The 17,550-nt window shown below is 38.0% G+C and overlaps 3 protein-coding genes and 1 long non-coding RNA gene across 5 annotated transcripts in view; 3 read left to right on the top strand and 1 right to left on the bottom strand.

Annotated features, from left to right (window-relative positions):
* Nucleotides 1-17,550, bottom strand: part of LOC146652548 (exostosin-1) — a 358,469-nt gene that overhangs the window by 190,458 nt on the left and 150,461 nt on the right. The window lies entirely within an intron of this gene.
* LOC146652553 (uncharacterized) lies at nucleotides 79-1,772 on the top strand. Its single transcript, XR_014907610.1, has 4 exons — nucleotides 79-151; nucleotides 385-494; nucleotides 1,287-1,335; nucleotides 1,453-1,772. It is a non-coding gene; the product is annotated as an uncharacterized LOC146652553 (long non-coding RNA).
* On the top strand, nucleotides 10,133-11,389 carry LOC146652552 (E3 SUMO-protein ligase ZBED1-like). Of its 2 annotated transcripts, XM_085382380.1 has the most exons (2): nucleotides 10,136-10,637; nucleotides 10,827-11,386. In XM_085382380.1, the coding sequence occupies exons 1-2, from the start codon at nucleotides 10,185-10,187 to the stop codon at nucleotides 11,253-11,255; spliced, it is 882 nt and encodes a 293-aa protein (XP_085238506.1). In that variant the 5' UTR covers nucleotides 10,136-10,184; the 3' UTR covers nucleotides 11,256-11,386. The 2 variants fall into 2 exon arrangements, with proteins under 2 accessions (XP_085238505.1, XP_085238506.1); XM_085382379.1 differs by having other exon boundaries at nucleotides 10,133-11,389.
* Nucleotides 11,418-12,177, top strand: LOC146652551 (E3 SUMO-protein ligase ZBED1-like). Its single transcript, XM_085382593.1, has 2 exons — nucleotides 11,418-11,445; nucleotides 11,560-12,177. Exons 1-2 carry the CDS (start codon nucleotides 11,418-11,420, stop codon nucleotides 12,090-12,092), a joined length of 561 nt encoding a protein of 186 aa, XP_085238719.1. The 3' UTR covers nucleotides 12,093-12,177.

The following is a 17,550-nucleotide window of genomic DNA, read 5'->3' as shown; positions in this document are numbered from 1 at the left end:
ACAAACTAGAGCTGATAATAGCTATCCCCCCCCCCCCTCCCCGCCCATTCCTGCCACTGCTTCCATTAAAAAGGCCCAGATACACTCAGACTGATCTCAGTCTGCTCACTTTTTCTCACAACAATTTACCATCTCTAACACTTAATCTAAGGTAAGTAATAGAACAACTTAATTTATAAAGAGAAACTTTTGCAATGAAAGCTGGTATTACACACACACACACACACATATATATATATACATATACATATATATACACATATACATATATATACATATATATATTATGTGTAATATGTATTTATGCATATTAAGAAATCATTTACAGAATGACTTTGATCCTTGATAATATGATAATATTTGCAATACGTTTTTGTGTTTCAGGATGAAGGGTGTTGTGATCTTTCTTGTGTTGACACTGGTCCTGTTCATGGCTGAACCCGTGGAGCCTCGATTTCGTTCGAGTTTTCGAAACGGTTTACAGAGGTTTAGAGGTAAAGCTGCATAATGACAGCAAAACGTACATTCACAGTTAAGTTCAATATTAAGGCTATCAATAATTTACCTTTGGAAATATCACACATTCACTCTTTTTTACAGTGGATTTTCTTGAACTTGTGGTGAAACTAAAAGAGTAGAACATGTTCACCAGTTAGAAGATTGTACCACTGCCATTTCCTCTAGATAGCTCTGATTGAAAAAAGTGCTTATCCCATCTGTATTGGGTCAGCCTAAATAGTGAATAAGTTTGGTCTTTGGCAAAACCACTGTAAAAAAACAAGAAAAAAAAACAATTCACTAAATTCACTAAAAAAGTAAATGTATTTCAGTTTTTTTTTTATCACTTTTCTTGTTTTTCTATAATTGTTGAAGGGAAAAATCATAATTTTTTAAACTAATTTATTTTCTAACTCATTCTAATACAATTATAGACACTAATAACAAGATTGTTTTGAATGTATTAATTTCAAATATTTGCCAAAACAAATATAGATATATATAGAGAGACAGAAAATTAATGAATCAGGTGGAGGAGGTGCGCACACACTCACAATCACACACACACATAAAATGGTGCCATATATGTGGACACTGGAATGTCTGAATGAATGTGCTGTCTTTATATAATGTTCTATTAAAATATCCAATAAGAAACTATATAGTTAAAACTGAAAATACAGTTGCTGCTGCTGATTAATTGATCAGCATCATAAAAACATTCTTTTCAGTATATCTGTATTTATTCTCATGTGGTAACAGCTTTTTAACTTTCAACCTTTTTGTAGAAAGCAAATACCCAGACAGACTGAAGAGGCTGGCTAAGGGAGTGGTTAGGTAAGGAATTTCTCTAAAACTTCTCTAAAAGTTACTGTTAGTGATTATAAATAAAGAAAAAGGGATTTTTGGTTGTTTTGTTTTTTTAAATTCTCAAATCTTGGTGTTTTCTGCCAGACATGGGCCTGCCTGGATGCAAGGTATTGGCAGCCTAATACCACATGGAGATGTTGCTCGCCTTGATGATGAGATGCCATAGAGCGCAGTTCAACGGAGGATCTGGTTCCTGCTTCGCAATGCAATCAACACATATAAACCAGAAGATCCCATGACAATTCAGCAGTCTTTGCTCTGTCATGACTATAATGCTTAAATGATCATTTAGGCATTATATCATCACTTGATATTTAGACACCTCATAAAGGTTTTAAAAAAATGTGTAAAAAAATAAAAAAGCTTCACGTTGCAACTGCCTGATGAATAAAACTGCAACAGCAAAAGTGAAACTTTGTCTGGCATCATTGATGATAAGAGATGCACTGACCTGATTTAGCAGGTTTATATTTTCACCAATATTGTTTTTTAAAGTACGTAAGCCAAAAAACTTTGCTTGTAGGTGAGACTGACTTTATCAAACTTACATAATAATAAATAACTGTCTGAAAGACCATAGTTTTGCATCGATGTCAAGACTGACAGTGAGTTAATATTTATATTATGAACATTACGTTTCTCCACCGTTATGTTAAAGAAAATATGTGTAAGTCACACTTCCTCTTTGTGTCTAATAATCAGAGCTTATATTTTTATGTTTTGGAGGGTAACTTGTTTTATTAAACTTGTCCACTTGTCTAATTACTGTAGCACGCATCCAGAGCAGTAAAAAATTGTGATGGCTAAGAGCTAGAAAAGCAGGTGACGGGCTAAATGCTGTTACTAATAGTCCATATCAACTAAGAGACTTATTATAAACACTGATGAACAAACAATGCAGAAAAGCAGGGGTTAAAAAGTAAAACTTTCTTCCTGGAAAAAAATGTTAGTTGGGACATTTACATAGTTAGTGGACATAAATCTCTTTGATGACATTTTATGAGACCACATATTTTACAATTAGCATTGTTTTCAGTTCAGTTAAGGTACAAATCTGTGTAATGTATGTATAATATGCCAGCAATATGTGATATCACTCTAGAGAAACATTTTATTTGATAAACTGTCTTTTGCCAGTGCATAATTTGGCTCAGTGGCGATACATTGAGCTAAGATATGGAAAGACATGTAAGCTCCATGCAAGAGTAAACAGATCTGGGGACACATTTGGGGAAAGTTATTAATTCACACTCATTGCCTGACTTCTACACATCAAGGTCTTTGGACCTAAATAGAGACAACACTAAGGGAGCATAAATGGCATAATGCTTTTAAGCGACCTGTCATTTACAATGCAGCCTTTCTCAACAAACATCAGCAAACACATCAACTGTTTTTGTGCAGTTTGTTACACAGTGTATCTGCTAGGTAGAGCTACAGGTGCTGTTTTTCCCAGAAAGACAAAAGAATGAAAGATAGATGCGAAGAGGAAGAAGGAAATTTATCTGGAGAGGTAAGACTGCTCAGTGACAATCCCAAAACTGAAAATTTTAAACTTACATGTAAGCTCACTTTTTTTCCTTTAGAATTTTTAAGTCAGATATTGGATTTGCACCATCCATCCATCAATCCATCCATTCTCTTGCACTTATCCTTAAGGAGTCGTGGGTGATCGGGAGCCTACTTCAACCACCACAGGTAGTTGGTACCAATCTGTCGCAGGGCTAACACAGAGAGAAAGACACCATTCATAGTCACACCTATGGGTAATTTAGAATCACATAACCCCACTAAGTGCATGTGTTTGGACTGTGGGAGGAAGCCTGAGTACCTAGAAAGAACCCACGCAAACATGGGGGAACACGCAAACTCTACACAGAAAAGCCTGGGCAAGATGGTGAAGTCAAACTCAGGATCTTCTTGCTGTGAGGCCAACCACCATGCCACCGTGCTGCCCATGATTTGAAGTTGTGTGTGTTTTTGTTACCACTAAAATATCAAACAACAGAAATTAGGGTGCTAACTGTGTTATTTAAAGGCTGCATAAAATACAAGGCAGTTTAGTGCAGGATAAGGAGGTCATATACTGTACTGCATCATGCTGTGAATTTACAAAAATGTATTGTCTAGAATGAGGACAGTATTAACAATATAATACTGTCGGTCCACAAAGAGCAGTAACGCACTACAAAGCGTTACTGCCTCCTCCAGGCATGCAAAAAGGCTTGGGGTGAAGAAGTCTTACTAATGACTGCTGAAATAAAAAAGACTGATTAATGATGTGTACACGGCATATTTCAACATTTTCAACACTCAGTGAAAGAAATATACAGTATAAATTGATTCCTCATCTCAAATCTAATCATATTTTCTTCTTCCAATTAGCAAAGACAAAAGCTTAGTTGGAAGCCACATTATGAATGCTGAATCTGACACCAGCTTAAAGCTATTTGGTTTGGAAGAAATGCCTTAGATTCTTACATTCTGTAGCATTGGGTTTGCAATGCAATCAACAAATGCATAAGCAAACAAAATAATAATTACAAATAATCATAGAAGCAGGGGTCTAATTGTTTTATTGAAAATCTAAAAAAGCTCAATATTTCAAACAGCACTACTCAACAAAACAGCAATTTTAAAAGTCAAACACTGTTTGTGTTTTTTCTAGGGAAATGTTTATCTAATTTTGTATTATTATTTCCAGTGATGATAAGGAAATCCTCTTCATAAGTTTGATGATGGTGATGTTTCTGCTTTTTGGGGCTTCAAACACCAAATGTTTAGCAGTTTTCTGTGCTACCTGTGGTTTCTGCTCAGTATAGACCATAGCCAGCGAGCAGTTCTACACATCAGTCCACATGGACACCATTCGTCAACACAGACGGTTTCACGCAAACACACACACATTGTGTAAGCTAAAAACATGATTTATGCAGAGTTGTACAGTAGGTGGAGCGCATAAAAACTGTCCACAATACCTAACTTAGAGTCTCTTTTTCTGAGTAATCCACAGCCCGGCTATCTTCCCAGGTCGCTGTGTGAGTCTTCACATCAAATACATATCAGATTCTAAGAGTTATTGCTTAATTAAAGCTGTCTTTGTGAGTTTTTAATTGGAATTGGCATAATAAAACTAATTTATTGTGTATCTTTTGTTTGTCTGAAAAACACTGGAGACAAGAAGGTAGATGAAAAACATGATCAGTAAGGATATGAATGGACAAACAATCCTATTGAAGATTAGCATTAGTGAGGGTCGTTGTTAATGTCTCTTTTGCTCTTGGAGTGGGCCTCAAAGAGAATACAGTATTCAGGTTCAGGTGCTTTAAAGTGACCACTTTCATGGTAGTACAAGAGTTTCAATGTTGGTTTGTGTTCTATGGAAACACCAAGGTCTCTAATGCTTTTACTTTTGACTCACAAAATACAGCTAAAACCCTTAAACCCTGCTCAACATTTGGCAATAAAACCCTTTCTGATTCTGATTCTAAAGCTACAAGGCCTACGATTTTTTTATCATCTCAATCAAAATGTTCATGCTGAAGTACTACTATGGTTTATATACAACTGAACTCTTGTCAACGCTCAGCTCAGAATGAAACATGATGTGTGATAATTTGTCACATTTAAAAAATGATAATAGATGCTCTATATTTTCTTTTGGTGTGCTTTGGTAAAAAAAACAAAAAAAACAAAAAACCATCAGACACAAGTCAGGTTGGCTGCAAATAGCTGCTGCTAGGTTATCAGTAGTTTTAAGCTCAAACACCCTACCCTAATACTCTGCTGCACAATCCCAGCCTTATTTTTTTTACTCTTCTTTAATTTAAAATCACTGTTATATATTTACATTTCCATGCTCTTACAGCATAAGGCCCTCACTATGTTCCTTGTACTTTAACTTTGTTTATTTACTGTAAACTGTAGTGTTTTTATTCTTTATCCTGCTGCTGTAACACAGTAATTTCCCTTAAATAAAGCATCTGTCTGTCTGTCTACAGCACCATGCCTTAGGCTGTATCAACAGTTTAATCGTGTGTGGATATTTTTTTTTAAGTCGTGATATCATTGATGCAGACTGTGGGTAGATTCTTTTTTTCATTGTTGCTTTACAATAAGGAAAACAGTAACATGTAATTATGAAAGAATGAGTAAATAAAAGAATTGAAAATAAAAAAAGATTGGCCTGAAACACTCATCACACCCTGATAATTCCTGATCCAGGATTATATAATAAGCAATAATTTTTAGCAATAGTTTTATCCGATACCGGTGCCAAATCGGTACTTTTGAAACGGTGCCGGTGCTTAAACAGTGCTCGAACCGGTGCTTAAAGAATGGAGAACACAAACTTTGTCCAAAAACCTCTCATGTTCAGCTGTTTTTTTTGTAAAAAGATAACAATGTTAGCCTTTTCTGCAGCTATGTGGCATATATGGTATCACTCTTGGCTGGAAGCAGTGCTTAAACAATGGACAAACACAAACTTTATACAAAAACCTCTTATGTTTACCTGTTTTCCACTTTTTCTTTGGTCATTTTAGCCTTTTTGGCCAGGGTGAAGGGAGTATCTGCCATCAAACAAGAAGACAGCCGCATGTAGCTATGATGATGTTTGCTAGTTCACCTTACCTGCATTAATGTAATAACGTGGTTAGCCTACTCAACGTAAATTACACACTAACAACATTAAGCTACGCACGCAGAGAAGAACAGCTGCTGCTGCATCATCATCCTCATCATTTCTGCTACACTGGCAGGGCTAGGGGCCAGGACTCTATTCTTTGGGTTTTTGGGGGATGTTGCTCCGGGTCTGATAACTGGCAACCCACCCGACGTGCACAGTGTGAGGTCTCGCAGCAAGCTATCAAATACGGCGCATTTCTCGGCTTTTAAAAAAAAACGCTATGCGTCGCCAGCTGTTTAATCGGATTCTTGGTGTTATCTCTTTTGACAGTATCACAGTATCAGCTTAAAGCACTTGTTGCAGGCTGCTGAGTTTGCATATTTTGCTGTGAAGTACAGCCAGACTTTTGACCGCTTCGCCTTGGACATTTTTAATCTGTAGCTCTGCATAAAAGAACGTACGTACCTGGGCCCGCCTACTATCCTCGGACACGTAAAATGATTGGCTAGAAGTGTATCACAGCTCAGGAAAAAAAAGCACCGAAATAAAGCACCGAAATGTGCGCTGCTTTTCGGTCTGGTTACTACCGTTTATGTCAGAACCGGTGCCATCATGGCACCGGACACCGGTACCCATCCCTACTAGTAAATATGATTCACTTTACTCGAGGTGCCACAAAGAATAAGAAATGTTGGAGTAATTAGTAATGAATGAACAGTTGATGCTCAGTGTTTGAATTAGAGTCAATAAGGAATAACTCATAAAGAAAATGGGGAGATAATCACGTTACCGCTAATTATGAATTACTCATTACCTAATGATTCACTTATTTAGTATCTCCCAGACCGTTCTACAGTAGAAGAAAATCATTATCAATAATAAAGTCTTAAATCAAGGGTAATTAGGGAAGTATTGAAGAATGACTGATTACATATGAGTTTTTCTTGATTTGTTGGTCATTCATTCTGTAGTAACTGAGCATATGTGTCTCCCTATTAAATGTAATGGTCTATGTGTGCATTTCCCTCCTTTTTGAACATGTGACAGCCACACAAACATGAAGGAAATAAGGCAGTTGCACTGGATGAGTTACAGGGAAACAAGTAAAAAGGGTCAGTTCAATTTTATAAACTTAAATAGTGACGGAAGTGATAGTAAAATACCTCACAGAGGATTGCTTGTGTCTTATGATTGAAAAAAATAATTAGTTAGACCCATAGGGCTGATTTTCTATAACACTGCCAAAAGATCTATACATATAGGTAACTTTAAAATGAATCTTCTATATGTAAAGTCTGTGTGCATGTATGTAAACAAATCTATACCCAACCCCGAAGCAGCTAATCTGGCTACAGAAAGAGACATGCAGGCATACTGAGGTGTCACAGATAGAGAGGATGGATATCTCTCACTGTCACCTGAAGACAACCTAAAGGGCACCATAGACTGACCTGGAAAATGACACCTGCATCCTCCATGAAATTAAACAAACACACACAGCAGCCATGCAAGCAAAGTTTGTTTTAGGCCTCGCTTAAAACATATCGATCTGAAATGAGATGTGGTCAGAGAAGGGATGAGGTTAGTAAGGTATGTGTGTGTGTGCGTTTGTGTGTGTGTGAGGGTCATTCATGTCATTGGCAGTGGTTGTTTACCTAGAAGCGATTGCTAGCCTCACACACAAGCCCTTCCCAGACAGAGACGCGTGGTAAATAATAGAAGAGTGATGACAGAGGGCAGACGCACACAAACACAGATCAGCATCAAGGTTAAAGATGGGTGTGGGTGTAATGGGAGAGCTCTTTATCAACATGTCATTAATATAGGAGGAGGGTTCACCAAACCAGGGAGGCAGAGAGGAAAGAGGCAGTCATACTGTGAGCAAGGGTCCTGACATCTGCATAACAAATGCATGAGAGGTCTGTATGTCACAGTGACAGCTGAGTCAATATGAATTCGGCTGCAAAGTAGAGTCAGGTGCCTGACCCCTAACTTAGTCATATTGCAGACTTCACTTGATGCTCACAAAATAGCTCAAGATCAGATATCATAACATTAGCATTCATGTGATTTTCATTGCCAGCTACACACAAATGTTACAGTGAATAACTTCAAACGTCTTCCGCTGTTCAGATGTTCGGCATGCTTGTCCTCATCATGACTGGACTACATGATTGGTCTTTTAGGAAATAAAGATAATTTGCACTTGTTGGATTTTTAAACAAAAGCAGGGAAAATACAACACACGAGAACATGTTTGACACTAGTTTTGCTTCATGGTTCAAGTTTTTGGATCAGCTTGTGCACCCTTAAAAGCAACGGACCTTAAAAGCTCAGCCTCACTTAATAACCATTTGCCACATATGGTGGGTTGTCCCTTGTGTCTTATGTTTTGCTTTGCTTCCTTTATCTTATTATTCCCTGATTTGTCTCTGATGCACCCTCGTGTTACCCATTTCCCACATTGGCCTTTGTAGATTTATGGCCTCAGTTTTCCCCTGGTCAATTAACGTGATGTCTGTTGTCCTTCCTCATCTTCTCCAAACCACTTATTTTGCTTGTGTTAACTTCAGCTAATTGTCACCAGCCAGTGATTGTGGACTTGTGGCCACATAAAGGTTAATTTTTCATCTGTTTGGTTTTTTTAAATAATAATTCAATCCTACTACACGGATAAAATATGTAAATATTAAATGAAAGAAAAGCAATGCTCATAGTCTTATTTTTATGTCTCCGGGAAGCACATCTGGATATTTTTCTTGATAATATTTTTTATTTAAGTGTTTAAAATATAAGTAATTTTATGAGTACATGGATATACAAAATTATCTCAATAAACCGAATCTATTTAATTGACTCAGCACACAATTATACATTTTAATAATACAAAGTAATGTAGTAAGTTGCTGCTGTCTACAAATAAAATACCTGTACTGTTAAGGGCAATCTAGTCCCTGCATCTCTGTGTAAAAGATGAATGCATTTTAAGTTTGAAAAGTTAAGCCAAACCCTGCATTCTTTCTGATGGCCAGCAGGGTGTGACTGTAGTAAAGTTTGGGGGAAAACAGTGCTCAGATCCTGGGTTTGGGACTTCACTTTCCCAATGAGTTTAAGGCCACTTTTGTCACATTCCCGGGTCTGTTGACCCAGCGTTTTAAGTTTTAGTTTATTTGGATGTCAATGTTTATGTTTAAGTTTGTTAGGTTAGTTAAATTCGTTTGTTTATTAGATTCCCCTTGTGTTTTCTTCCACTATATCTAAGTTTAACTTTATGTGTTTCATGTTTGTTTGTCTTATGTTCAGAGATGGGCAGTAACGCGTTACTTGTAACGCGTTACTGTAACCTGATTACTTTTTTCAAGTAACGAGTAAAGTAAGGGATTACTATTGCAAAAACGGTAATTAGATTACCGTTACTTTCCCGTAGGAACGCTGCGTTACTGCGTTACTAAAACCGTGATTTTTTGCGAGAATGTCTCACGACAGTGACGTAAGCGAGTGCGCCGTTAGTGACAACAGCTGTGTGCAGATCAACAATGGATCACATATCGATTGTGGGAGAGAGTATGAGTGTGCAGCGTTTAAAGCGTGGAAGTACTGACCTTACTTTGAGTTTGATTCCATAAAAAGTGACAAAAACATTAGTGTCCTTCGTGCGTGGGAAGAAAACTTCTTTTTACAGCGAAAAAAACCCCTAAACTTCCAAGCAAGCACCGAGTGCGCAACGACGTAATGGGAAACTCACAGAGAAAGTCGCGGATTCTTCAACTGACCGCGGCACACCTGCACCAGGGTAAACCTCCGCCTCCCGCAGTCCTGCTTTACAGGCAAGGCAAGGCAAGGCAAGGCAAGTTTATTTGTATAGCACAATTCAACAACAAGGTGATTCAAAGTGCTTTACAGAGACATTAGAAACAAGAACAAATAAAAAGCATGATTTAAAATTAGTGCTGTCAAAATTATCGCGTTAATTGTTAAGATCAACGCGAAATGTTTAATGCATTAAAAAAATTTAATGCTGATTTTGTTTTTTTATTAATTTCCTGTAATCTAAGACCTTTAAATTCATGAGCACCTCTGGAGGAGGGGGCAACAGTGTGCTATGCTGGCGTTTGGCCTGACAGAAATGATTAGAAGAAGAAGTGACACCATGCTACTATCTAGCTAACACTAGCTAACACACGCAAGCATGGACGAGGGCGGACTTTTGGGTGGAAAGTTTCTCTTTAAGAAGTTGCCTGATGGCTTGTTGGACAAAACGAGAGTAAGATGCACAATTTGCAAAGCTGAATTCAAGTACCACAGAAGCAGTTCATCACTGGCGTATCACCTGAGAGCAAAACACCCAACTGAATCCACCTCTACGGGACCTCGCCAGTCTACGCTTCAGGAGTATGGTGCTTGTGGACGAATAACAAAAAATGTGAGAGAAAAGGTAACCAATTCCTTGGTTGTTTGGATAGCTAAAAACTGCCGACCAGTTAGCATAGTAGAAGATGATGGACTGAGAGAAGTCATTCGTGCTGCATCAGGAGATGAGTGTTACAATCTGCCCTCGAGAGGAACCATTGTGTCGAGACTGCACACTTTGTATGGGGACCAGAGGGCTCAGCAGTCCAGCAAGCTTGTGCAAGTAAGGAATGTCGCTCTCACCGGAGACCACTGGACTTCGGTGAACAACGATAATTACTTGGGGGTCATGGCGCATTTTATTGATAACGACTGGACTATGCAATCGTTTGCACTAACAGTGAGTAAAACTGAAGAGAGACACTATGCTGAGGCGTGTGCTGACCATTTTCTGAATGTTGCAAACGAATGGAAAATCAAGGACAAGGTAACCACGCTTGGCACCGACAGTGCTCGTAACATGGTTGCAGCCGCCAGACTACTTCCATTTGAACACATGCCCTGCATGGCCCACATTCTGCAAAGAACGGTCACAGTTTCTCTTAATGACAGCGCATTTGAAAGGGCTCTGGCCAAATGTCGCAAGATTGTTGGACATTTTAAGCATAGTCCAGCAAACGCTCAGGAATTAAAGGCACAGCAAGCTGCACATGGACATCAAACAGAACCGCTTGTTCAGGACGTTCCAACAAGATGGAACTCCACCCTAGAGATGATCAAGCGGATCCAGAGAAACAAATTTGGGCTGACCACCATCCTGACTCAACAAAACAGCAAGGTGACTATGTTGACTGACCAGGAGCTTGACAGACTGCAAAAGCTGGAGGAACTACTGGAACCTTGCAGGTAAATACATTTTGTTTCTCATGATTGTGTGTCTATCTTTGCATTCTAGCTTTGTTTTCAAGTATGTTCTCCACCTCCACCTCTCTGTGTATTTTCATATGTAGTTTTTATGTTTGTCTCTGTGTGATTAATAGAAAAATACAGACTTGATCTTTCTATTGCAGATATGTTACCGAACTGCTGGGAGGAGAGCGGTATGTCTCTTGTTCCATGGTATTGCCAGCCTTGTGTCATTTGTTCAGGATTATGGAGCCCTCAGATGATGACCCAGTCTACGTTTTGAGGTTTAAGAAGATTTTTAACCACAGACCTAGCTCAGCGGAGGGACAGCAGCAATCTCACATGGCTGAAGATCGCTACTGCCCTTGATCCCAGGTTTAAAGATCTTAAATGCCTTTCCAAAGATGAAAGAAGAGAGGTGTGGGCATCAGTACATGACCTTCTGATGTCAGAGACGGATGCACACCAACCATCTGCTCAGACAACAGAGGAACCCTCACCAAAGAAGAGCAAGATGTCCATCTGCTTGCTGGGTTCTCCTGATTCAGATACAGAGGAAGAGGAAGATGCTATAGACTGCTGTCTGAATCTGTACAAAGCAGAGCCCAAAATTGACATAGGAGAGTGTCCACTACAGTGGTGGTTAAAGAGAGAAGGAGCACATGCCAGGCTGGCACCTATTGCACGCAAGTACCTGTCAACCCCTGCAACCACAGTGCCTTGTGAGAGATTATTCTCACTCTCAGGTCACATCATTCAAAAGAAGCGTGCTTCTTTGTCATCAGACAATGTAAACAGAATAGTCTGCCTCAGTAACTGGCTGAGTGCAAAGAAGGACTAATCCAGATTGCTCCTTTGAAGTGAAAAATGTTCAACATTCTGGGTTTTCAGCTGTGTCTTTTTGTGTTTTAAATACTGAGTTTTGTGCACCCTTTATTGTTATGATATTCACTTTAACCTGTAGGCCTGGGTTCAGTCACTGTTGATGGCCTTAAAGGTTTTTTGTAAGTTTTCACTGTGTTAAAGATTGATGAAAACTATTAAAATTCTCTTTGAATTTCAGCATACATTCTTTGTGTTTATTCTGCATTTACTTCATTGTGTTGCATAAATGTCTGTTACAATCTTAAAATATAAAGAATAAAAAAAATGTAATTGGAGCCAGGCTATTAATAAAGTAATTGAGATTAATCGCAATTAATAACAGAAAATTGTGAGATTAGTTAGTTAATTTTTTTTAATCTATTGACAGCACTATTTAAAATTGATTAAAACAAGCAAATAAACTAACTAACTAATTAACAAACAAACAAACAAACAAACAAACAACAGTATATAAAATCAAAACAGATAAAATCAGAACAGTAGATAAAATTAGTAGTTAATGTAAGTTTTGAAATTTAAGCTTAAAGTGTGGATTTGGTGCTTTATTCAAATGCAGCTGAGAACAGGTGAGTCTTCAACCTGGATTTAAATAAACTGAGTGTTTCAGCTGATCTGAGGCTTTCTGGGAGTTTGTTCCAGATATATGGAGCATAAAAGCTGAATGCAGCTTCTCCGTGTCTGGTTCTGACTCTGGGAACTGATAAAAGACCGGATCCAGATGACCTGAGGGATCTGGATGGTTCATACTGGGTCAGGAGGTCATTGATGTATTTTGGTCCTAAACCATTCAGAGCTTTATAGGCCAGCATCAGAACTTTAAAGTCTATCCTCTGACGGACAGACACTAGTTTTGCTAGTGTCAGGTGAAAATAGTGCAACAGGACCGCTGAGTCTTTGACTTTATTTATTTTCTGCTGTGAGAGTGAGTGTAAACACAAAAAATATTTTATTTTATGTGCTGGAATGTGTAGAAAATAGGTTTAAATGTTAAACTAATTTATTCAAGTCAGAGAATGTTGCATATAATTAAATTTTTGCTTGATGCATAAAGTTAAAAGATTAAAACTGATAAAACAAGTTAAAAAAGAGACTTTTCCATTTGATTACATTTTGTATGATGGATTATGTAGAAAAAGTAGAATTGGGCTGAAAGATCTATCGCTTTATCACCTCTTCAGATTGTAAATCGTGTTTTTAAAAAGTAACCAAGTAATTAATTACTTTTGAAAATAAGTAATCAGTAAAGTAACGGGATTACTTTTTGGGGGAAGTAATCAGTAATTAGTTACCGATTACTTTTTTCAAGTAACTTGACCAACACTGCTTATGTTACCAAGTTCGTGTTGTCATGTCTGCATTACATTCTGTTTCCTGTTTTATTGTGAAAGTCCTTGCCCTATGTGCATTGTGTCTAGTTTTGCTTCCCCTTGTCTTGTTAGGTCTGATTTGTCCCAGCTATGTTCCCACCTGTTCCCCATTCCCTCATTATCCTCCTGTGTGTATTTAGTTTGTGTTTTCTCATTCAGTCTTTGTCAGGAGACATGTTTCCATGTCGCCAGGATTTTCCACATTCAAGGTTTTGCTCTTTGTCTTCAGCATTCAGTTTTCCCAGTTTAGTTCTAGTTAGTTTCTCCCCAGTGTGCATGTGCCTTTTGTTTCCCCACCTTTTAGCCATATTAAAAGGCTTGCCTTTTGTTAATATTCAAGTTTAGTCTCATGTTCCTTTGTGTCTAGATTTTGGGTCCACTCCTCAATTCATACAGTGTGCTGCTGCATACTGTAACAACTTTGGTTGAAGTCTTACTGAATGATGCATAAATTATTTGAGAGGGTAAAGTAGGGAACACTTTAGGGTGGGTTGCCTTTGTGATAAACAGATTGTTACAATATGAGCTTTCAGTGTCTTTTGGTTTCTCAGGCAGACTGACTCCTCCCACATTATGCCTCATTTCAAAACAGCTAAATAAGTCATGTGTAATGTCCACGCACGGATTTTACGTTCCAGCAACTGACTTAAATACAATTTGATGAACTTGAAAGTTTCTTTTTAACAGGTTTTTCTCTATGTCACCTTGAGACCAGCTGTACAGAACATACAGTTAGAAAGAAAGTGTAAAGTAAAGAAGACACAGAGAAACATATCAGTAGAAGAAAGAAGTAGAAAAGAAGTGTAGAATTAGCTAAAGCATATCAGGTTTGGAACTGGGAGAGTGGCTATGGAATCACATTGTGCTATCCCAGCATTGATGTGTGTGTGTGTGTGTGTGTGTGTGTTAGCATTAAATGCACTAATCAATATGGTGGATGTCACCAATCTCCCCAGTAGTGGCTGAATGCGGATACAATCCCCCAGAGCAATTATATCTCTCTCTTTTCCAGACTTTGTTTCTGTCTTTGTATCGTCACTGTTTTTCAGCTCCCTGTATGTTTTAACACTGGGCAACAAAATGTTTAACTTTTAGACAACTTGACAGAAATACCTTAGGCCTACAAAAATTTACATTTTTTTGACGTCATGCTGAATGAAAAGCATTCACTTGCCATTCTCACTTGTAGACATGCTGCTATCCTTTCTGAACAAATTTGCTCTATAACTTTTTGCACACAGACTTTTCCTCTTTACTAACAGATACGTTTACTTGTTAGTCCCTTTTTCCCTTCTCCATCAAAAAGGAATAAATGTATCTCAGGTTATTGTTGTTGCATCAGAGGACTATATGAGCTCTTGAGATAATGTGTAGTCCAGCATACTGCTAAGGAACTTACCTTCACAGGCACTGAGGTAGTGTCTCAGTTTCTCAGTGAGGAATGTATGCTTTTGCATTACATAGAGAACAGCAATGAACTCCAACTTCTTATTTGGAATTGACATAAAGACACAAATTGGCCATACTGCACAGTATAGATTTCATTATAAAGGGTTAAAATGTACTTTGTTAGGCTTCAGTCACATAGGCCTAGAGACTGGAAACCTTCAATCAGTAGAGAAACGTGTATTCCTTGACCAGTTGGACTACTGCAACCTACACATTTTGAAAGGCAACCTTTATTTTGATGCCGAACAATCTTCTCAATCACCAACCTGGCCAACCATACAAACCAGATATTGTCAGAGGTCACCAACTGGCCACCTGGTCTGTGTGACTGGGATTTTACCTCAATGAGTCACAAAGACATGACAACACTGTGGTAAAAATTATCTATGCTTCTTTGGTATATACAAGGAGCAAAATCCTCAGTGAGTTACAACACAGAAACATTAAAACACATACACAATCTCTTCATGCTGTGTAAAGCGATTAAAGTAAGTTTTGAGTCATCGTTCCAGTTTCTTAAAATCTCAGCAGGAGGTCTGTTGTCAACTGTTAGCCATAAAGGAAAAATGCGTCTTGTTATATCTGTTTTTATCTGTTGTTAAACGCAAATGTGCACACACATAACAAAGCCATAAAAGAAAGTTCACACTGGTCATTCGCTGAAAGCAATACAGTATCAGCACAAATGCAGTCAAGCCAGCAGTCTTACAAAGTTTAAACACAATAGAGAGGCGAAAAACTGACTTGAATCCTAAAAACGATACTTTTAGTTGATTCATCATGAAGGGAGTGTACACAGCTGCACTAACAAAAAAAATGTTACTGACAATACAATGCTTTTCTAACATGTCATTTACAAAATGGTTAAGCTTGACGCTGAGAGAGAGAGTGGCACACTGAGAAGACAGAAAGAAAAAGACTCCTTTGCTTCTGTCAGTCCACCAAATCCATACAGAGAAAAAAATCTGTCTGCTCAGATGAAAGTCTAAAAGAGGAAAGAGGCTTTGTAACAGAGAAATAGCTGTGATCCCAGTGTCACGCAGGCTGATCTTATTACAAACCTCGTTATGTGTAGCATACACCACATGGCAGATGTTTTAATCCAAAGCTCATAAAATGAAAGACGGTCACAAATCGGGGTTAAGACCTGCTGCTTCACACTGCAAGATTAAACCTATGAAGCGTGGCAATCATAACATGACTGCACACCCCCCTTTTTAAAACAATCTACAATCTAACACAGTCATTTTACTATGTATTACATATTACTCAGATAAAAAGCCACAAAATGAGGACGATTGTACTGGTGTGAAGTAGATTTCTGGGTTCTCCATGATGGCTGACTGTGTACTGCATTTCTTCATTGTTCCTGTACTACTTCTATTGTCTGTAACAAAAGAAAGCAATTTAAAGTTTTAAAACTTTAGCACTTTTTGTGGTCCAGAAGTCTAAAATCTATAAAACTGGAATAAAAGGAAGTTATGGGAAAGTGGAAGAAAACGTTACATGGCTGTAGACAAAATACACAAGTGTACAGAGTGTCAGATAGGAAGACTGGTGAACATTTTGGGTTAAGGAGTCAGACATCTGAAAAAAAGACATCATGGGTTTCTGACATCTTGCCTGGCCTTATCAGAGATCTGCCTCTAAAGGTGGCTGTTCTGTGAACTGGTAACAAAGCCACTGGAGCGAAGCATCTCTGCTTGCTCTGAAGTAGTCAAGAAATGGGCTTTATTTAATAATGTCTATGTTAGGGCACTATTTAATCATTATCGCGTGTACTATTATTGTATATGCTGCACAAAGCTCCTAAGAGGATTTTACTGTAGACACACCTAAAAATAGGGAGAGATACATTTCAAGAGAGCCCATTAGTGTAATTAGAGCTACTCTACAGCCAGTCTAATGATGCTCTTTTCCTGCTATATTGTTTTTGCTTGATACAGCATCAAAAATGCCTCAAGGTGGGTTTTGCTTTGGTATACACACTGTGTGAAGGCTGATGAACAGACAGAAGCCTGTGAATGTTGTTTAACACTTTCCTCCATATGGTCATTTCTCCACTGAGTATTGCGTGAAGAACAGTGTGAAGAAGAGTGATTTGTGCCTCGAGTGTGAAAACATGTGTCACACTTTTGTTTTTTCTTCTTCTAAATATTAAAAATAACTTGCATTAGATGGAATGCTTCCTTCAAAGTTACATTTCATCAGCATTACGAACTCTTGCTAATTATGAAAGATCAGCAAGACGAGGAAATATAATTTGTTATCTGTTGTTTCCCTTTAATGTGAAAAATAGTTTTCGCGCAGTCTATTGAGATGTAAAAAACAACAGTATAACAAAGCTACAGTTTGTTTGACTTAATAATTTAATTAGCACTATACATGTAATCAATTCTACCAAGACTCTGATTATACAGCATCAGGGGAGGAAACACTATTGCGGTTTGAGATCACCACAAATAAGCCAGCGATTAAACACTTAACAGATTCCAACAAGGATGGATGAAAACTTATCTTCAGGGCCAATTTTGTGTCGCTGTCTTCATTTTCCTTCAAAGCCCCCCTCACAGTAAGCTGAGCACTGTGGGTTGTAGA

Source organism: Rhamphochromis longiceps, linkage group LG15 (assembly GCF_057381845.1).
Source record: "Rhamphochromis longiceps isolate RC_006_pf linkage group LG15, R_longiceps_female_GT1.1, whole genome shotgun sequence".
NCBI classification, from domain to species: Eukaryota; Metazoa; Chordata; class Actinopteri; order Cichliformes; family Cichlidae; genus Rhamphochromis; species Rhamphochromis longiceps.
This window is presented reverse-complemented; position numbering and strand designations above follow the sequence as displayed.